General features: G+C 40.0%; 2 protein-coding genes and 1 long non-coding RNA gene across 5 annotated transcripts in view; 1 reads left to right on the top strand and 2 right to left on the bottom strand.

The window, feature by feature from the left end:
* The window catches only part of ccdc40 (coiled-coil domain containing 40), a 14,218-nt gene extending 6,923 nt beyond the window's left edge, over positions 1 to 7,295 (bottom strand). The window contains exons 1-9 of one of the 2 annotated variants that reach the window (XM_034888803.1): positions 7,147 to 7,295; positions 5,920 to 6,056; positions 5,520 to 5,622; positions 3,858 to 4,000; positions 2,930 to 3,013; positions 2,275 to 2,494; positions 1,104 to 1,261; positions 875 to 997; positions 291 to 412 (exon numbers count right to left, since the gene is read on the bottom strand). In XM_034888803.1, the coding sequence (XP_034744694.1) occupies positions 291 to 412; positions 875 to 997; positions 1,104 to 1,261; positions 2,275 to 2,494; positions 2,930 to 3,013; positions 3,858 to 4,000; positions 5,520 to 5,622; positions 5,920 to 6,051 (1,085 nt within the window). In that variant the 5' untranslated portion in view covers positions 6,052 to 6,056; positions 7,147 to 7,295. Of the gene's footprint in view, positions 1 to 290; positions 413 to 874; positions 998 to 1,103; positions 1,262 to 2,274; positions 2,495 to 2,929; positions 3,014 to 3,857; positions 4,001 to 5,519; positions 5,623 to 5,919; positions 6,082 to 7,146 lie in introns of both variants that reach the window. The other variant, XM_034888795.1, reaches the window with a different exon arrangement.
* On the top strand, positions 3,107 to 21,714 carry LOC117955060. Its single transcript, XR_004658948.1, has 4 exons — positions 3,107 to 3,295; positions 13,600 to 13,603; positions 19,129 to 19,134; positions 21,704 to 21,714. It is a non-coding gene; the product is annotated as an uncharacterized LOC117955060 (long non-coding RNA).
* Positions 9,581 to 21,714, bottom strand: part of LOC117954780 (testis-expressed protein 2-like) — a 32,129-nt gene continuing 19,995 nt past the window's right edge. The window contains exons 6-13 of one of the 2 annotated variants that reach the window (XM_034888774.1): positions 21,268 to 21,506; positions 20,824 to 21,015; positions 20,058 to 20,157; positions 14,898 to 15,024; positions 13,773 to 13,886; positions 13,206 to 13,415; positions 10,197 to 10,317; positions 9,581 to 9,983 (exon numbers count right to left, since the gene is read on the bottom strand). In XM_034888774.1, the coding sequence (XP_034744665.1) occupies positions 9,834 to 9,983; positions 10,197 to 10,317; positions 13,206 to 13,415; positions 13,773 to 13,886; positions 14,898 to 15,024; positions 20,058 to 20,157; positions 20,824 to 21,015; positions 21,268 to 21,506 (1,253 nt within the window). In that variant the 3' untranslated portion in view covers positions 9,581 to 9,833. The remainder of the gene's footprint in view (positions 9,984 to 10,196; positions 10,318 to 13,205; positions 13,416 to 13,772; positions 13,887 to 14,897; positions 15,025 to 20,057; positions 20,158 to 20,823; positions 21,016 to 21,267; positions 21,507 to 21,714) is intronic. The other variant, XM_034888782.1, reaches the window with a different exon arrangement.

The raw sequence follows: 21,714 nt of genomic DNA, 5'->3' as shown, positions 1-21,714 counted from the left end.
TCTGGCCCAAATTGACGTCTTGGCTGGTGTGATCCTATCGCAAGATGGTCTCTAGCATTTTGTGTCCAACAAAATTTGCGTTGTATTTTCTACATATTACACACATCTGCATTTATTTTGCTTAAGCAAACCAACAATATATCCCAGCAGAGGGACACCATCCTCAGAATGCTCTTCATGAGCTTCAGTCTTCAGGGACATTGTTAGTTACCTGCATGTTTGAAATGCATTAGCACATTTAAAGTGCACTGGCATAATCATTTTCAGCCTTTCTTTGAGCCCATTCTCACCACACAGCCTCCTGCATTGCACTGAAGGCCTCGTCTCGTTTCCTCATGCCCACTAGGCTGCTGCTCCACTGCTGCAGCAGCTGTTTACGCGACATCTCCAGATACTGCATTTCCATCTCAGCCTGCACAGACAAAAACATGAGTGGACATTTGTCGTGACTGATGTTATGTATAGACATAGACACTCATAGAATATCAGAATGAGAATATGCATAGTATATTCAACCAATATATGTTTTTCTGAAAGGGAATCAATGTCACCAACGAATTGGTGGAGACTAAAAAAGAGCTAAAAGGAGATTAAATATTGGACTTAAATTTGTTATTTGAAGGCCGATGTTGCTTTGTATCCGGTGGATTTATAGTTAGCCAACTGCTTGCTAACACATTTACCATAACAACTACACAAGGTGATAATTTGTCAATGTTTCGGTTTACAGTTAGTAATGTGGCCAAAACTATATTAGGTAAATTTAGCTTTATTCTTTAATTGGAAATGGTTTCAGTATTAATAGTTGCACTAATGCACAGTACTTGCTTTGTGATTGAAGCCACTTTCAACTCAAAGGTGTATACTGTATTACCTCAGAGAGAGCCTCTTTGGCTGCCTGTGTCTCCTCTACTTGAGCTTTGGCTTGGGCCTCGTACATGGCTATCTGCTGTGTCAGTCTCTCCATTTCCTTTGTTAGACGCTCCACATATATGTCCTGATGACACAAGAGTATTTTTTAATCAATCACGGTACATTCATCAATGATATTGATGAAATTGAACCATCTGATGTTTTTTTATGCCAGACTTCAGCCTGTCCACCTGCTTCAATTTCTGCTCTTCTGCCTGCGTCTTCTCAGCTCCCGCTTTGCGCCTGACATTCTTCATGGCTTTGACATTAGATTGCAGAGATTCACTGACTCCTTGTGTGAAGACGAGATTCAGCATCAAATTGTCTACCTCCGCCTGTAACTGCGAAACTGTGTGGAAAATACACAGGAGTCAACAACAATGGAAGTAAAGGTTAGTAAAGTGAACATGTGACCGAGAGGTCGTTGGTTCAATCCCCAGAATGACAGGATAAAAAGATCTGGGTGGGGAAGGAGGTCCACTGAGGTGCCCTTAACCCCAACTACCTTAGTCCACCAGTTCAGACTGTGGTTGCACTGGGCAGCTTCCAGGTGTACTATATGTAACTATGTGAATGTGATCAGAGTGTTACTCCAGAAGAGAGGCTTTTTTTTTTTATTAAAGGAAATAAACGGTTAATCTTTTACAAAAAAACATATCAACCTGAAATGTAAACCAAGCTTAAGTAAAAATTTGAATTGAGTAAAAGTATAACTATTTGGCACTTTAATCTAGACCAATGTGATTCAATCCACATGTCTTCTACAAAGACTTTTCAGAAACTGAGTTACCATGATAACCAAAGAAAGTCAACTTGAAATAGAGTCAAACTCTTGGATACTCTTGTGTGTGTATTTACACCTTTGCCTGGGCATGGCTGCACAGACACATATGTGTTGCTTACTATATCAGTTGTGTAAAAGGATATAGATTGCAGTGTCTGAATTGTCAGAAATGACAGGCCTAACTTGAGTTACGTTCTGTGCTTTTTCTTTCTTTGTCCCTCAGGTGCTCTTGGTCAACAAATTGGCATGATAAGCCTCCTGAGGGAGGTCTGGTAGCTCAGTTTGTATGGCTTTGTCTCTTAGCTCAGTTCATGTACTTACAAGTAATAAGAGGAATTACCTTTAAAATAAAAAATAAAAAACAAATCCTCGGGTATGGTGTCCTTTTAATATATTGCTGGTCCCAAGGTGGAGCCAAATTCTTTTGTGGTGGATGTAACATGATAATCATCAAATAATTAAATCCATAATCTTATACTTGTTAATTAGAGTTTTAAGTAAATGGCGCAAGACTTAGAATGAAATATAATCCTGGTTCAACACCAAAGCTAGCCCACCACATTGCCAGTCAGTCTCACCATTGGTTTTGGCTTGGACATTTTGACCGGTAATACAGGAATGCTGGCTCTTCATTGCCTCCAGCTGATCCTGGGCCTGTTGATGTTTGCCTACAGCCTGTGCAATGGCTTGATGGCGGTCATCCAGTCTAGTCTGGAGTGTGGCCAGCTGCTCCTGAACCCTGTATATCTCAAAAAGTATCTCCTGTAGGTAGTTGTCATCTTCCTTCTCCATTGCCATCTGGGCCATTGGGAGAAAGAGCACAGACATACATCAGAAGACAAATCATCTAATTGTCTATCATTCTATTGGACTCAGATGGTTTGCTTTTGTCATGCACACACTCTGTCACAGATAGTTTGTGTTGTAATAGACATTTGGTGATTTCATGGTTTTTTTATCGTTACCATTTTATGCTGGGTTTTTAAAAGTAATGCTGCATCTAGGTGGAAAAAATTGTTTTTTACTGTTATTTCTATACACGTCAATACTGCCATCTTCTGGACATACTAAGACACCATAGCTGTAAAGTCAGGAAAACATCAGCTTTATGTTTATGTGAAACTCATGTTGTTTGTTTCTGTTTGTGTATATCTGTGTACGTGAGTCCAGATAAAGCAACATTGGAAAAAGAATAAGCTGATATTTTTGTATGTTGATGGAAAAGTAGCCCACCTTTTCCTTCAGTCCCAGGTTGATCCTCTCCAGCTGTTTGCTGAGCTGGCTGTTTAGAGCAGCTTGTTGCCTTCTGACCAGGGGCTACCAACAGATTAAACACGGCATTATTTACATGACACTGTGCTAAACAGCTAGGAGGTTTATGAACTCACTGTACTACAGATATCTATGACTTAAAGCAAATTCCCTTCTGTGCAGCATTAACATGGAGTGCTGTGCTGATACTTCAGCACACTACGACTGAGTTCCAATACCCTTTCTGCCATACTATTTAGTATGCCAGACATATATTTAGTATGTCCAAATACAGTGGATATGTCAAATGCAGTTTGCCAAAAATAATAGGATGTCCTACTGCATCTGGTCGCATATGGCAATATGAAAGTCAGCAAGCTTTTCTGGCTATTATAACCCACAATCCTTTGCACAGGATGGGACTTAATAGCTTGGAAAAACAAAACTTTCTGCTGAGTTATTAAGCTGTTTATCTTAATTAATTGTTTTATGAGCAAGAGGGTGAAAGTTCAAGGTGCAATTTTATGAAGTAGTATGTCCCAAATGCATGCATACTGCATGGAGCAGCATGTACTTGTTGGGGAAGCTGCAGTGAGTAAAGTAAAAAGAAAAAAAAATGGGATTTGGAACTCAGCAAGTTTATTCAACGCGCAGAGCCATTTTAGTTTGAAACCATATCCATAATCCATAATCACAGCCCATATATCCATAATCACCGCCCACTGGAGCAGTATAGGAAACCTTTTATGACTAGAATCGCTACAATACCTAGAATCTATGGAGTAAGACGATGTCAGGCTAACCAAATACATATAACATGCAAGACTCAGATGAGACATTAGCACAATGATTCTCTTTAAAGAGCATACAGCATAATTTAATAATTATGACTACTGAAGGAGCTACAGACATGTTCAGAGTCCAGAACAACAAATTCGTCCTCCTCTTCCTCCTCCTGGGTCTCCGGCAGTGGCTCCTGATCCTCCATGTCTTGTGATGTATCAAGGTTGGGGAGGTGAAGTGTCAACGGCACCTGAGCAACATTAGCTTGCACTGAAACACAGAAAATAAACTTGAAATGTGAAAATGTATAAATATGGATAAGTGATGGAGAAGTTGTAAATATTTGCTTTAAATTTTTGTCTGCCTTTGACCATGTCTTCCAAATGGATATTTAATTAGGTTTTTCTGCATATACTAATCAACGCTGTTATGGCCAGTCTCTGAATACTGGTCGGATTAAGAAGGTTTAAAGGACCAGTATATAGGATTAGTGGCATCTAGCATTGAGTTTGCAGATTGTAACCAATTGAATACCCCTCTGCTCACCCCTCCTTTTTCTTGCAGTACAATCTAAGGTGGCCTACGGTAAGGTAAAAACGCAAAAGGTCCTTTTAGAGCAAGTGTTTGGTTTGTCCATTCTGGGCTACTGTAGAAACATGGCGGTGCAACATGGCAAGCTCAGTGGAGGGGACCTGCTTCCCATGTAGATATAAAGGGCTCATTCTGAGCTAAAACAGCAATTCTTAGTTAATTATACACAAATTAAAACATCAATATGAATATTATTTTCCATTTCTGGCAACAGATCCTCCTGAATCCTACACACTGCTCCTTTAAGTTAATAAAGGCACTATAATCTTAGAGAGAGGAGGATGTTGTTTAAAGTACACTCCATCCTGGACAACTCCTCCCACCCACTCCCCAATACACTGGTCAGAGCGCCTTCAGCGACAGACTCAGACACCCACGATGGAGGTTGTTCCTGCCCGTGGCCATCAAACTATATAACTCCTCCCTTAAAACTGGTCTCACAGCATGCATCCCCACATCACATATAAATATCCTTGGACAATTACGTAAAATAACTCCTGCAATAGTTACATGAACAAAGGTGTTATTTATTAATCTCACTTACTTCTACTTAATGTTTTTATTTATGTCTGTAAATACTTTAACATTTTATTCTTTGTTATTGTAGATATGTTACTGTACTTTTTGACTCAATCTTTTCTTACTCTTATTTTACCTTGAATGTGACTGTGAGCAACTGCAACTAAATAATTTCCTTAAGGGGATCAACAAAGTATTCTGATTCTGATTATCACAGCATCTTGCCCTTGGACAATAAAGTTCCCTGTAGTAGATCTATATTAAAGGGAAGGTAAGCAAACCAGCCTAAATAAGCAGTTTTATCCTACTTACTTTATGTAATTTTATACTGATTTCTGTGTTACACGGAACACTTTAATTTCCCTCAGGATGATAAATAATATTGTATTGAACTATGCTATGTTGTGTCATTAACTGTTGCTTTGAACTTGTCTTCAAATCCCAAACAGGGTCAGTGTGTAACTGACTAGTCTTGCATTGCCAGAAATGACGCTACTACTACATCTATTCTGGGAATGGAGAAAACCTTGTTTTATATCTCTATAAACCAACCACAACTGTCTTGGCGGTGCTATGCCTCAATAGTGGAGATAGAGAGTGAGAAGGGACATCTGGCTCGTGATGTAAGGCTTTGACCCAGCAATGTTTATCTGTTGAATCAGACTAGTGTGTGACTGACCTGAATCAGTGGATGCAGGGGAGTAGTCATCGGCACTGGGTTCCAGGTGAAGCTGGGGGCTTGAGTCATCTGGCTCTGGCCCTGACAGATTCTGTGAGACACACTGGGACACAAACGGAAAGCACGTATAAAGGCCAATGACATGATTTAGACAGGAAGTAGCATAAGACACACATTACATGTTCACATTTTAGACTTTTACATTTGCTGTCCCATAGGACTAACATTGTATACAGATGTTTAATATGCTTGAACTTCTTATATTACGTGCACGACTACAAGTGCTCACATAGCAACTTGACAAAAGATTGATAGGAGTTGGAGTTGATAAAGGAGTAAGAAGTTAAAAGTTGAAGTTAAATATTAGCTCAACTTTTCTTTATTCCTTATATATAGCTACCTGTTCTACAGTCGGTTCATCGTCCTCCGCTGCTGTGTCACTTCCATCCTGCAGCTTGCTGCCTGCCGCAGTCTGACTGGAGCTTTCCTCCCTGACTTCCTGCCCGCCTTCCTCGCCTTCAGCACTCTGCATTGGACCTGTGTGTGATGACGACCAAGAGGTCTGAAGATAGTTACGTTAGTGTTAGCATACTTTATAAGATGTAGCGTTAACGTTAGCTGTTAGAACTAAGCAAATACATAGCTAACAGTACACACATTATAAACCAGATAGCTACGTATTAGCGTATGGGATATTTTAGTTTAGGGTGACATATTTGGATTTCCAAAAAAAGAGGACATTCGGCCCAGCCTCGAAATACAAATTTAGACGGGCTTCTCAGAGGTTAATGCACATGTTTTATTATGCCTCAATGGTATGAATAAATACATATTAAATAGTGTTCTAAATATGACCTATTCTGTGTCAGCTTCAAAATCCAGCTTCAAATAAGTATCTCCTCAAACCTTTTAAATGTAATTAGATAATGTTTTCTCCTTTCCATGTGAGCTTTGAGATCTCCAACACCTTTATTGGACACTGAAACATATGTGCTAGCTTTGAAAACGTTGTACTCGGCCTTCCACTTGTCCCAACCGGGACGGTACGTGGAAATCTGTTTTTGTGAAGCTGCACGTAAGCTTTGGCTCTGCTTTCTCATCCATAGACCGTAGCAGAGCCGCCTCTTTCGGGAATTACGTCACGCAATAAAGTACCGTAATATTGTATGCAAAACGACAGTCAAATAAGGACACGCTCAATGGTCCCATGAAAAACAGCAAAAACCAGACATTTTTATGAATTTATAACAGTAAAGTATAACAGACAGTAGATAAAAAGTGTACAGTCCATGTAAGAGAGGACGTTTGGTCACCCTATTTCAGTTGAACAAGCAAACTCGCTTTCCGTAGCTAGCTAGCTAAATGTTTCAGAAAACATAGCTAATTTCAACGCCAACACTAACGTTGCGCTATTTTAGGTTACCTAACGCTAGCTAGCTGACGTTAGCGTAAGTTGACGTAACGCTGAGTTAACGTTACTGGCTCAGACTGAGAAGAAATTAACAGTCATAATAATGTACTGCTAACCCTACTGAACAATTTAAAGAAATACAGCTTCTGAATGGAATGTTAATAATTTCTTAATTTTGTTTTACAATTGGCTGAAGCTACAACGTTAGTAACTCACCACCGTAGCTGACAAACCGGCACACTAACGTTGCTAGGCAACCGTAAACATCCGTTGGAGAAGGAGGGGTGCAGGGTAGATCCTAAATCGGATCTGTTGGAAAGGTCAAAGTAGTCAGGTTTAGGCATGAGTTGAGTGGGGATAGGTTAGGGTTAGGGTGAAATACCGGGTTAAACCAATCAGAAGCAGAATAAGACAGAACAAGGCGGGACACACTCTTTTGACTTTGACACGATGTAGTGGATCCGATCTAGCATCTACCGAGGATGCAGTGTATTATCCAGACCGCATGATGTGGTCAATTTTGGGACAGCTTGTCATAGTACAAGGAGAGTGTGTTCATTTTCTAATTCTATTGCTGATAAAAAGAGGCATAAAGTCGTAAAATAATGACCATTATTTACTGACATGGCTGCCATGCTTTTAGCTCATCACATCCATTGCCTTTATTACAATTCTATGGTCACATCTTATAAAAAATAAAGTTTTTTCTTCCTGGTTGAATGTACCAATTATGGGTTGCTCGTGTTTGCTACACTCCTTATATGAAGCATTTCAGAAAAGGCTGAAAGGCAGAGTTATTGTTTAGTAGGCTTTCGGACAATATGTACATTAAGTACTGTACTACAATATTATGCCTCTTTAATCGACAAAGTCAACACTAAATCCAGTTTCGATACAGTAAACAGTTATTTGTATTTGACGCATTCTAAAGCTACCAATCACTGTATAAATGTATTAGTAATCGTAACGTAATACATGATCATGTTATACTGACAGGTCATTCTGCTGCCTAATGAAAATTTTTGTATTGCTTTATTTTAATCTGGAGTAAATACAAAGTAAGAGAGATTTGCCTCTCTGAAAAGAAAATTTAAAGAAAAATAACTTTAATTAAACCAATTTATTTGCTCTATAAATAAGGCAGATACACTTAATTACTGAGTTTGGCCTAAAATGACCTAATCTTAAAAAATGTAACAATTCACAGATACAAATCATGACATTATCTTCATATATGCTGAAAAATCTTATTTCATTCTGTTTATTCCAAAGAAATAGACACAAAATTACAACCATAACCCACCTCGTGTAGTCATTCTAAAAAAAACAATACAAAAACTAACCATGGCCTGAAGGAAGGACAATCATAAATGAAAAAAAAAAAAAAATCAACTTTTTGTTACAATGTTTTAAGAGAGCAAGAAACAAGGTAAACATTCCTGTAAAAAATGTTAATGCAGCTATGTATTGTAGCACATTTGCAAATATGACCTCACAATGCTATATCAACACAGGATGTGTACCTTTGAGCAGAGAGAGATCTGGCACTAAAGGCCTAATCAAAGGACTTTGGTTTAATTAGAAATATGACACGTTTAATGGGTATTTTCAGAAAAGAAACCTGTTGATAGGCTATACATTCTTGGCAATAGATGCTTCACTATACAGTACATATCTTTACTTCATCTAATTGTTGTACATACAGTATGGCGGGTAGAGTATTTTAAAGCACTGTCACATATCAAAGTTGGGCCATTTAAATTAACTTCCAACAATATCATCACCACCATCAACATTAACACAATTAAGTAGAAATGATGTATAGATAAATACAGCATCTGGTACTCCATACGATTGAATGACACCTGGAAAAAAGTATGTAAGATGAGATAGTGTTTATCATAAGAAAACAAAAAGAAAACTTGCTATTTGTGCAAAAATTTCCATACAACAGTCAAAATGTGACTGGGTAAAAACTCTTGTCATACAATAACAAAAACTATCCACACATACATTCAATAGACACGTTAGAGGTCTCATACTTCTCATTAGACATGAACTTTTATATATTATCTATACAAGATCATACTATAGTTCACCTTCAATCATTGCACTTCTGGGGTTTGAGTATTTGTCATTAGCATGGAATTTACGTACGGACACTTTTCCTAGGTAATGTGTGTTTACTCTTGAGCATTATTTCCACACAGACACGCTTGCGGGCATCATTGGCGTAAAAATGGGGACTTTGCAAACGAAGGGAGCAGTTCAGGGTTTCATAAGGTATATAAATCAAGTATCTGAGCTTTTTCAGTATACTTTTTGCTCACCATTTGTTCACTATCAACAATGAAGATGCCAACTCCATAGTACACGTATAATTTACAATTATATTGAAACATATGTTGTAAAACTCCAATTACTGCATTGCTACAATCTAGGGGCTACCATCTCACTCTCTAGACTCAGCAGAAACGTGTCACCTGGAGGCTGTAAGGTATGTGGTGAATGCTTTCCCAATGTGTTCATAGGACATTCTATACTTATGTATCCTGATATACCGCCCTTATTAACTTAAACCAACCAAAATTCTGAGCCAACTATGACTCTCTTCACATATCAGTCCCTATTCAATAGGTTCTTATAGTTTTATAAATCCTTCATCGATCACCTTTTCCTCTGGCACAATAAATACTACTGAACAGAGCAGCAAGCGACAGTTTGCTTTTAGTGTTTCCTTGGTCGAATCCACCTTATTCCTTTAAGATTCATAAGGTTTCCTCCATGGCAAGTGAGAGGCCCACTCACTAGGGCACTGGATTCATATTAGTGTCTAACCTATCCACTTTGGCTCCAGTTCCAGTTGAAACTTCATAAGCTCTAAGAAATACTGTAAACAATCTTCATGGCTGGCTGGGACCATCCTTCCCTGGCTGGGGAGGCTCTGGGTCCACTGCGGGGCCAACCAAGGGTCCGCCGGCTGTGCGTGGGTCCATGGCAGAGTGCATGACAGTCAGCCATATGTCGTCCATGTTTGGCATTACAAAGACTTTCTAAAAGAGGAGAGAGAAGGATGGATGGACAGTCAGTGGTCTTGTCTATCATTTCTTTTTAATATTCCTGACACATGTACTGTGTTGGAGTTTGAACCACAACTGGTGAACAAAAAAATTGTGTCTGTTTATTTCTCATGTCTGTCCATTAAAAAAAAAAAACGACCTCTGTGTCAGAGCCTAATACAAATCAAATGTAGCATTATTCAATACCTGGAATTCCTGGTCCAGTTTTTTCTCTATCCAGTCCGTAACGTGAGCAAGGGTGACGACTCGTTCTCCCAGTTTGGGCCGAGCCTTCAGTTCCAGGTGAGGCGGCTTCCTAAAGCCATACCTACAACAGAAGAGTTCCAAACAGATCATGATTTCATTCCAAACACTAGTTGACAAATAAACACATATTTTGACTTGACAGGCGAAGCACAGTGTTACTAATAGCACGATGTTCTATTCCAGAGTCCCGGAGACATACTCAATAATATCAGGACATACCTAAAAATAATATTAAGAGGGTGGAAATTACCAACATATGTGATGTTGAAACAGCATGGGATTGCTTTCAGTTTATCTTCTTGGAAATACTTGAAAAAATAGCCCCATTAAAAGAGGCCAGGATTAAACGAAGATCTCAGCCTTGGATAAATAATGATATCTTGAATGCCATTTACTTAATACAATTTGAAGTGAGTTTAAAAGAACCAAACTGCCTGTTCTTTTTAAAGAATTTAAAATACTTAGAAATAAGGTACAGCGAATGGCGGATGAGGTGAAAAAGGAAATTGTGGGCAACTTTGAAGAAAGGTAAAATATGCCTATATATTAATGGGTCCATAATGTTACTGGTATTACAAAAACTCAAAAGCCTGAATCCTTCCAAAAGGCTAGCGGTCTGGACAACACCCATTATCCATTCATTCATTCACCCATTATCCATCCATTTATCCATTGAAAATAACCATTTTCTAAATATTATATTTTCGCCCTATAACTATCCTGTATTCAATATCAAACATTGAAAGGATCATTTAGGAGCAAATAGACAGTTATTTAGCATAGCAGAACCTTTTATTTGACTTTCAATCAAGCTTTAGAAAAGCCCATTCAACTGACACCTGTCTGCTTTATATTTCAGACTTTATTAGGAAAAGAGATAGTAAAGGGGAAGATTTGTGGCATGGTGTTAACAGACCTTTGATATGGTTCAGTATGATTTTTTTTTAAACAAACTCAAAGCTCTGGGATTTTCTCGTACGTGTAGACGAGTCAGCTATTCTAGTCTCTCATGAAGAGAAATCAGAGGTGGAAAGGTTGCTTAGTTTAGAGCTCCTTGACCTCAGGGATTGGTTAACAGACAACAAGCGGTCTCTTCATCTTGGCAAAACAGTCGATTCTTTTTGGGTCCAGCGTTAAACTGAAAAAGTCAAATGGGGTTTAAGGTAGTTGTAGGCGATGTTGAAATTACAGCCAAGGAAGCGGTCACTTACTTAGGCTGTACACTGGACAACAAACTATCAGGGGAGTGTATGGCCCAAGAAATCATCTCAAAAAGGTACGCCAGAGGACAAAGTTCCTGGCTACAATATCAAGCCTCTTGGATAGCACTACCTTGAAAATCGTGGCCGATACTCTTGTTCAATGCCATCTTTACCATGCATGTACATCTTGGTACACAGGCACTAGTAAAGGCCTCAAAGACAAGCTACAGATTGGTCAAAATAAACTGATCAGTGATCCTTAACCTCCATCCTAGAACTCATCTTCTTCCAGACCATTTCCCCATTCTTAGGTGGCTCAGAGAGGAGGAGAGCGTTTCCCCAACTTAAACTGCAATTAGTTTATAAGATAAGAAATAACCTGGCTCCCAAATATGTATGTATTATAAATTAATTAATAAAATTAGTGATACACACAGCTATTCCACTAGTGGGAGTTCCATAGATTACAAGCCCTGCCGTTTTGAGAACTGTTTGAGGAAGTTCTCTTTCCTATACCTGGCAGCTGTCATAGGGAAGGGAATGTCTTACCTTCCAACCTTAAAGTGTTGTGCACCTCCTACTTTCATTTAAAATTTCAATAAAAGTGGTTATCAAAACCATAAACAAAATCAAAAGATCCTAGGAAGTACTATGAATATTGTATTGTCTGTGTGTCTGCCTGTGTGTCTGGAATTTAGTTCTTTTTTTTCATGTGTTTTTGATCGGTTATACTTGTTTTTATTATTAGTTGACCCCTTTCCTCTTTGTCCTCAATGTTTTAGTCCATTTGGTGTTCCTCATCTTCCATCTTAAGGACCAAGATGGAAACATTTTTATCACTTTGAACACCTCCGGATTGTTATTCAATAAAGTTTTAAATCAATTCACAAAACAAGACCCAGCTTACCTAATGGGCCTTTTTTCGTAAAGGATTTTTTGACATGTCCCAGTTGGAAAAGCACAAGTTTCACCAATCACTGTCATGGCTTACTGGGACACTTAATCCAACCGAGTCATCGTTAATTAAATTTGTTTCACCTGTGCTTTTCTTGCTACAAGTCAAAATGTCTGCCGCCAAAAGTTCTATTAATGCAACAATAAAACGTGCAGTTGCAGGGTAGAATGCATTTCAGTTGTTCCATGTACAGATATCCTATCCCACATTAAAATGATCCACTATTCAGAAAAAAAAAAGGATGGGCTCTTCTCATGTCTACTTTGTTTCTCTTCCTATTCTCTCCACCATCCCAGCGCTATCTTGAATCACGTTTCAATATCTAAATCCTGAGGCGAGACAAGGCTAGCCGGAGCAGCTGTGACGAGGATGCACACAGGTCTATGTTTTGCGGAAGTCTTTTTGGAACCCGCGACTCTCAAAATTGGTGTGACACACAGCTGGAATCTACAAACACCACGGCAGCTGGGCCACGTCATATTTAATTGACGTTGCCTCAAAATGACCGTTCCAAAGCACGGATGTCTCGTTCTTTTAAATTCCTGTTGCCCCGACTAAAAGACGAGACGAGGAAAGGATTTGAGGATGTAAGTAATGAGAAGAAGGGTATGTGACTTAGTGACTGTTGACACAAGGGAGGACATTGGTTAATTAAGACTCATCTGAGAGCCATCTCTGAGGAAGATTAGATTTTTTTTGTCACTCTGACTGACATGGTAATTCACTCTGCACAAATTCCAATAATTACGTAGTAGAAAAACAAACCAAAACAACACCACTCCCTTCACGTACCATATCCTGTCCGTGGGTGGAGGGGGTATGTTGACAGCAAGCATTCCCTGGAGTTCCTGCACCTCCACTGTAAGCAGAAGGGGTGTGTTGGACACTTCCTCCATCTTCTTCTTGATGAACTCGGTCTCTGTGGCCTTCTGGAAGTATTTGGACTTGGTGATCTTGTCCACAAAGCGCATGATCTTGCTGGGTTTGTGGCCTCCGACCAAACTGCATTCAATACAAAGGTTAGGAGTTAGTCACATACTAAATTTAGCATAGCTGTACTTCCCTGTGATCTAATGATAACATGTTTTTGATTTATGATATTGTGTAATGTTCCTAGTCATGCCTGCAAACATATTGTTGGCGGACAGTTATGTCTTCTGTCTCAATTACAATAAAACTATTTTAGGTCAGTGCTTCATCTTCACTGGGACCATCATCTTACCCACTAGAAGGTCTGTTTCAAAGTTAATAACAAGAAAGCTTTTCTCTCAATTGTTTTCTTAAATCAATATAATATAACCCTGTGATTATGGAAATGGATTAAGTGAGCAAAGAGAATGCATATTAACTCATTCTCACCCTTCTGCTCCAGCTGAGTCATTTGAGAGCTCTGAGGAGTCTTCCTCATCTGACGAGCCTGCGCTGGAAGACTCTTCATCACTATCAGCCAGGCAGTATGTCCGCGGCCTGTATCTGGAAACGCATTAACAACACAAAGGGATTAGGGTAAGAACACACACCCGCATGCATGCACTAACACATGTACATTTCTTTGTGCTTTGCACCTCGATTGTACTGTAACAATGACTCAATGAACAAATGAGGCATGGAAACACTCAGAAGGTGACATGAGCTGCAGTGGGCCAATCACATGTCGCATTAAATCGATCTGGATCAGTAAATCTGCGTACAACAAGTATTTAATGCTGGCATGGTTTAACTAGAGAAGTTTTGATAATAACAGAAGCTAAAAGGGATTGAGTACAGCTACCGAGCCCTTGCGGTCAGTATGTCTTTTGTAGCGTTACCGTTTTACACTTTCAGATGTAATTTCATGTGAAACTGAATCTAGTTTCATGAGTACTGGCAAAGCATGTATGCATTTTTTTTTACCTTTCATTTACTGGTAATCAATCTAGCCCTGCAGTACATACTGTAAATGAACACAGTATTTTATGGATGCACCAATCCATTACGATAAATAGGTAGCAGGGGACAAAGTTTCATTGGTGCATCTTGGTCTTTTATCCTGACATACACTAACATATTCTGTTCCTCTTCATTGCTGAGAATGGGTTTGGGGGTTGTCAACAGCCTGGAACACAGATGAAGGCACTACACGGACTAAGAAATGAATACTGGGTGGTAACGAAATGAGACAACCCCAAACTACAGACGTACAAAAGTAGAGAGTGAGAGTTGAACAGAAGGGATCGTTGTGGAAAGCAGCACTCACCAAGAGAAGAAACACATCCGATTAACAGCCGCATAAAGGTGGAATCCAGAAGGTAAAGAAGGAATAGCAGAGAAAAGAAAAAAATGACAGCAAAGACATACAATACTGAGTGAGAGCCAGACAGAATGTAGCAGACACCTGACAGAGACACATCTACTTTTTGGTGTCAAGAAGAGGGTGAAAAGGGCAACTAATGCAACCGAAAAACATCTTGAGGCTTTTCTAAAATTTGTATTTGAGGGTCTCACCCATCTTTGCCAATTTCCCCATCGCGGACGCTTTCGCCCTCCTTGCCCAGGCGAATGAGGTTCATCTTGGTTTCCAGGGTCATCAGAAAGGAACCACTGTAGGAAATCTCTAGGTCAAACCACAGACCTGAAAGACACACAGTTGTTGTTGTTAGAAATGATGATCCGAGACAAAATGAAAGAAGTGAAACTGTAAACATTTGGGGAAAGGGGCTTAATATGCAGCAACACAGATGTATCTACTGTCATGTCACTCATCTACTGTCTCTATCATGTCTATATGCAGGCTCAGCTATGATACATTGGTGTGTATAAGGTTGACAAATAGCTATGTCTTAAATATTGCATTGTCCAACCCTGTCTATGAGTGATACCCGAATAAAGCAGAGTTCAATTAAGGTGGCTAAGAGTTTTAAGACCAGTCTCAGTCACCTCAGGCCCAGCCCTTCTCCTTGCATGTTAAATCTCTCCATCTTTCTCTCACTCCTTTGTTTTCCCACCTCGAACATTCCTCCTTTGCCATTTCTGAGGCACAACTTTTTACCCAAGCATCACAGAAGCGGGGACTCCAACAGAATGGCTGCATAAACAGGGCCCTCTCTCTAAAGCTTTAACCTCTGCTCTACCAAACCTGCTGTAATCTGGATTATACAAATTCCTCAAAATGTGCACTCTGTTCTGCTTTTCTTTTTTCTCTCTCTCCCCCCACAACACAGGATCACGTGTTCTTGTGTACAAAGAGCCACAGCTAGCCATGACCTTGGGTGGGGTTTCTCTTTACACCACTGGGAGGCAGCAAAGAACGACAGATGATGAAGAGAAGTTCAATGAAGTGAGGAGTGAATGAGTCAGAGGATGACACCCATTAAAGAGATTCTAAACCAAAACACATTGCACTTTGTTGCAACTACGCCACATCTGCACATAATATGCATTGTAAAAGTCCATAAAATGTGTACAAACACATGATGTGACGTTTAGTGCACAGCTACTGCAGTCCTTATAATCAAATTACATAGCTTTCCTGATATCAGTATACATGACCCAGGTCCATGAATGGAAAAAGTAAAAATGTTGTTCAGATAGGATCTAGAAATGTGCTACTGGAAAGCAAAAACACGAGGAAAAACGGCAATTAAACCGAGTGGATAAGACTCTCCCCACGGCTCTTTTGTGGTACCAGCTGGTTGTGCTAAACGATGTGATAATGCCATAAGTCTGGTGTGTCAGAGAGAAAAACAATCAAAGTGAGAGCGAGTCAGACAGAAACAAGTGGAGAAGAAATGAAAGTCACATGTTTGAAACAACCCAAAGTAAAAACAGACAGGCAGTTAGACAGACACGGGGTGAACAGGGTCTGCTGAACCCCGTGGGCTTTGCTTTACCCACCTGTCCTGGGGTCGTGGCGAATAAAAAGTCTGTCTGGCTGTGTATGGGTGTGTATGGGTTTACGTAGGGCACTGAGGTTTGTTAGTTTGAGGAGAGAATAGAAAAGCATCAGTGCAAGCTGCTGTACACAGGGCAGTGCTTCCCTAATTGGGGTGAAGCCATATGTCGAGAAGTTTAGAGTCCGTGTTGCACATGCTGGGAAGAAACGCCATCATTATTGCAGGGGGGATTGCTTGTGTGCATCCAGTAATGGACATTACAGAAACTGATGAGCATGAAGAAGAGTGTGTTCAAACACAAATGTGAATGGACACATACAAGCGTACAACAAACTCCTTTGTTAGTTATGTGCACATCCACAGCTGAAGGTTTATCGATCTACTGCACTTTTTTTGTGGTGGTTTGTTCCAGGAAGGAGCCGGGTCAGACGGCAGAACTTGGGACGCCAAAAGGACACAGCCTCAAAAGGGGAACTAAACTGACCGTTTCCACTTAAAGTTGTCATACTACCAGTTCATGGTAAAAGGCTGTTGACTGTGGAAACACACAGCCGAAAAGAGAAACAAATTTATTCACTTTCTCCAAAGAAGAACAGTATAAACCGTAGAAAACTGACTCAAGGCTCAGTAAAGCAAAACACCTTATTTTATCTTTAGTCTTTGCTTTGGAGCATGTACCTCTTTCCTGCTTCATTTCACTTCCAACAAATATGTCCAAAAATGAAGCGCTATTTTAGATGAACAGTGGGCTATCTGGATCAATTCACTTGCAATTGGTTAGAAAGTAATCAAAACATTTGGAAACATATTTCCAAATGAAAGTGCAATTAAAGCTGACGACCTAGACATATCGACAAAATGGTGGCAGAGGAAGAGCGACACGGACACAGACGTATGAGTAAGGACAAAAAGAGGAAGATGAACTGAAAGGGAATGCAAGAGGAAGAGAAAAGGTTGGAGACTGTACATATGACACAGATTAAGAGACAGATCTGTCACTGAATGAACAGGAGAATGAGAGAAGCAATGGGATACAAAGAGATGGAATGTTCAATGCTGATGTGGGTCTAAAATGACATAAACTAGAACAAAGTCAGCTGAAATCTTCCACGATACTTGAGCCAACATAGTTGTGCAATTGCAGGAGGCAAATGCTCGGCCCCTCACACAGCTAAACCTCGACTTATCCGATCCACAGATAACCAGAAGACCTGCTAAGGTGCTTACAGCCTGACAGATCTGATTGTATTCAGCTAAGACCTCACTAACCAATCAAATTCTATTCTGTATGAAACGCCTTCAATTATGAAGTGTTTTCCAGGATCTATAATACATAACAACTTTGGTATAGGAGATTTACTCATATTAAAATCAAGCACACATGTCTTTGGTAACACGTGCAATTGCCAAGTAAACAACAACACCCTACTGACGTGTCAGTCAGCCCGTCTGGCAGCAGCTGGAGAGCAGGGAATGGGTTTTTACTTCATTTAGCCAGCTAAGAGCCTACAAGTAACAAGCGCATCTCCCTAACCTCGAGGGGACCGCTGCCTGACAAGCTGAGTGGGTGCAAGCGTATGCTACGCCCCAGGGTGCCTGTGCTTAGTTAATGAAGCGATTATTGGCTATGGTTTTACTACTGCTCTCTTATTGGGGCTGTTCTTGGCTTTACCATTGCTCCAATTATAAAACGTTTTTTACTCTTAATCAACGGATTATTATTTCTAGTATTTGAAAAATGGACGGAAAGTTGCTTAATGTCCTGATTCAGGTTTCCATAAAAGCCTTACTAAAAGCAATGAATTAGAACAAGATGACGGTGCTGTGTTATATTTTATTATAGCATTCTTATTTGATTTGATAGCGATGTCTGATGGTTAATATTTTCAGCCTCTCAGTCTGGCCAGCGTTGTTTTCAACAGAGGTTTAGGATGGAGAGCAGTCATCCAGACAGCCACAGTAGTCCCAGCAGGAGGACAAGAGAAAGAACGAAAGCAGTGGCCAGTCATGAGACACAATGCCACTTCTATCTACATTGGGTATTCATGCAGTAGATTGCAAAACTTATTCACCCCATTTGACATTTCACACTACTACTTGTACTGCTAATGATTTTGAATTTTGGAAAGATTGCACTCTGGGTAAGTGAAAGCAAACTGGTTTGGATTGGAGACCTACAGAGGCAAGTGTAGACAAAGTTACCAATTTGCAATCTGTCAAGCTACAGTAGTATAAATCAGTACCTTTCTTTATTTGCCCTTTGTTTTCACCACTGTGTATTCCATTGAAGAGGTCTTTGTTTTTCTAGTTCCAGCCAAGCTAAGGTTAGCCACTTTCTCCTGTGTGTGCTGGTTTGACACAGCTAGACTACAAATGTGGACCCAAGGAAGGTTAGCCGATGTTCTGCATAAGCTAATGTGGATCATTATAATATATAATAATATAAGTCAACCAAATCCATGTGCAAAGATATAATAAATGCAACTCTACATCTGTGGTTTACCCCCTGCAGAGTGATGGAGATGGATCTAATTAACTAACATATACAGTACAAAGAGAACTACTAAAAACTTAAAGCTTCAAGAATTAACTACCTCGTGATCATTAGAAGTTACCGAATAGTGAGACTGTCAATATTGATTTCTATTATTTAGCTAGCAGTTTTGAATAATCCCTCCATGGGCCTTCATTTTCATCTTTCTGCATAATACATCCTTTGTTATTTTTGTTATTTTATTTTGTTTAATTTCTGAAAATCCAAAAGCTTTCGATTTTTCTTTGTGTGGTGATGAAGCAAAAATGATGTCATCGCCACACTAAATAAACAACGTTTTAGTTAGAAGGATGTTGTTGCGTGAATAAACATCTTTAGGGATCTGATCATATTCATGAAGGAGTGCAGTTCACGTGCAAACCCTGCACCACCCCTCCCCCACTAGCAGAGTGCTGAAAACCTGCTCTTCAAGACAAGCATCTTTTAACTGTTTGACTTAGTTGAAATATTGCCATACACACTGAAAGTGTAAACACGTTGCTCTATATGTGCTTAAGCAAGTTTTTGAGTCTAAATGGAAAATGCGAATGTCTTCTCTAGATCACTGCTTGCCACTGTATTTAGGGAGTTGCAAATAGCTAAGTTGTAGGCTATCCGTATCCATAGCTGTTAGGAACACTGGTCATATGATAAAGTAGTGGCGACGTTATCCCGTAAGAGCACACACACACGCTTTTTCTCTTTTCTAAATCGAGACTTTGTCTCATTTTTATGATGTAAATTGAGGGAGACAAAATTAGTATAGCCCAAGAAAATCGGCAGCCCGTATCGGCCATCGGTTAAGGCTGATGTAAAAAAAAATGTAAATTGGTATCGGCACTAAAAAAATCCATATCGGTCGATCTCCATTACTAAAAGGTTTCCTGGGGAAAAACCTGAAACTTTACCTGCTTAATAAGAGCAAGCTTCCAAGCAAATACAGAAATACAGTACATCCTGATAGACAACTAGCTAGTTTTTTCTCATCTCCAATATTGACATAGCTTACTGACCTGCAGACAAACTGTGTAGGTGTGTTGTGCTTTCAAACATAAGAAGCACTCATGTATGCTCTGTCGAGAGGAATGTCTGCACAATGAATGGAGTCTTCCTAGAATACAGTGCACAAAGCTCAATCTACCACACAGTTAGCGTTACTGGCCAGACATGCCCGTATCTCTTTACAGAATCCACTGAGTGCGAGTGTGTGTGTGTGTTTGACATTGATTTCTCTCTTGCCTCTGTAGTCGATAGAGGGTTTGGATGCCCCAAGGATTCTGGGAGTGGCCGAGCCCATGTCCAGTTCTGTCAGGGTTAGCTCATTCATGAAGTAAGGTAACTGAAAAAAAAAAAGCATACAACTGAGCTGAGCACACTATACATGAATTCATTTGTAGATTAGGATTCAACCAAATTGGAAATAAAAACCTGTAGTACATAACCATACACCTTCCTAGTATATAGGATGCCAGCTTGAAAAAAAAGAAGAAAAAAAGAGATACGTGAATCATGAAAGAAATATACTTATGCACATACACACTTAGGCATGGATGACACACTCAGCCCTCCACTACAACTTATAAATCAACTGTCTCTACAGTCAGAACTGTGTTCAATCTCTTTCCACAATTGTGCTGAGACTCTAAGAAAACCTGCAGCTATTGCCACAGGCCATGTGGACAGTCACGCAGACCAAAACACATTGTACAGTTGAAGCAAAATAGGTTTGCCTGGGGAACAGGATCAGCAAGAAACAGTGAGATGATGAGCACAGAAGTGAAGGACGAGGTGTTTCTCCCTAAGTGTGGAGCTGCACAAAGGTACAAACAGACATTTGAAGAGCTTAATTGTGTGTGTATCCTGTGTGGGCTCGGACACACGTTTTTAGCAGGAAGGTGAGCATGACTCAAAAGGACTCTTTACTTGAACTTTTTATTCTTTTCGGGCTGTTTAAATTTGAATCCCTTTTAGAGTGAAAGGGGATTTGGGGCCTTGTTCCACTCACCCGTATTTTACTGAGCTTCATTTGAATCTTCTTGGAGACCAGTTCAGCCCAATACGGCTCGGTCAGGAAGTCCCAGCAGACCCGGCCCAGAGCTGCATTCACCCAGGCAACGGAATCCTCCTTCTTTTTCTTCTCCTCCTCCTCCTCCTCAACCTCCCTGGGCGTCACCTGCGATGAACTGGTGCTCTGAAGCTTAAAACACAGCAGGCAAATTAACAAAACTAAACCATATTAGGAGAAAAGAATAGGAATCTCATATCTTCTATACAAGATTCTAAAACATGTAACCGCCTATAACACAACGTATTCTACCCATGTAAATATTCCTGAGGATAGGCCACAATATCAGCTTGTTGTTGCAATCACTTGTAACACAATAAGGTTAAAGTTTTTTCACCTATCGAAGAAAAAGCTAGGGGACTAAAAGATGAGTATGTGTGCTACCTTCTTTTCAGCCCCAGGGCTGCTCTGAGGACTCTGAAGAGCAGAGCTCGCAGCTGCAGGGCTGACTACCGCCTGTTTTGGCAGTAAGGAGGCCATGTATACATTGTAGTCCACTAGCGGTTTGGTTTTGGCACCGCCTGCTGTTGTTGAGGAGACTGAGGAGTCCTTTGACCTGGGCTGAGGGGCCAGTGCCTCATCCAGACTGCCGCGGCTGCTGCTGCGGCTGTGAGAGGTCTGAGCTGAAGGCCGAGGCAAACATCAGAAAAAAGGTAAGGAATTAAACGATGCACTACGTTTTCCTGTTCGCAAACTACTTATGAGCGGATGTGCCATTTTTTTACCTGTATAGTTTACACATAATTGTCAATAATTAAGACAAAATACAGGACAAGTGAGAAAAAAAAATATATCTCTAAAACTGTCTTCTACATTTGAGGCAGAAGACAA

Source organism: Etheostoma cragini, chromosome 2 (genome assembly GCF_013103735.1).
Source record: "Etheostoma cragini isolate CJK2018 chromosome 2, CSU_Ecrag_1.0, whole genome shotgun sequence".
Classification (NCBI taxonomy): Eukaryota; Metazoa; Chordata; class Actinopteri; order Perciformes; family Percidae; genus Etheostoma; species Etheostoma cragini.
This window is presented reverse-complemented; position numbering and strand designations above follow the sequence as displayed.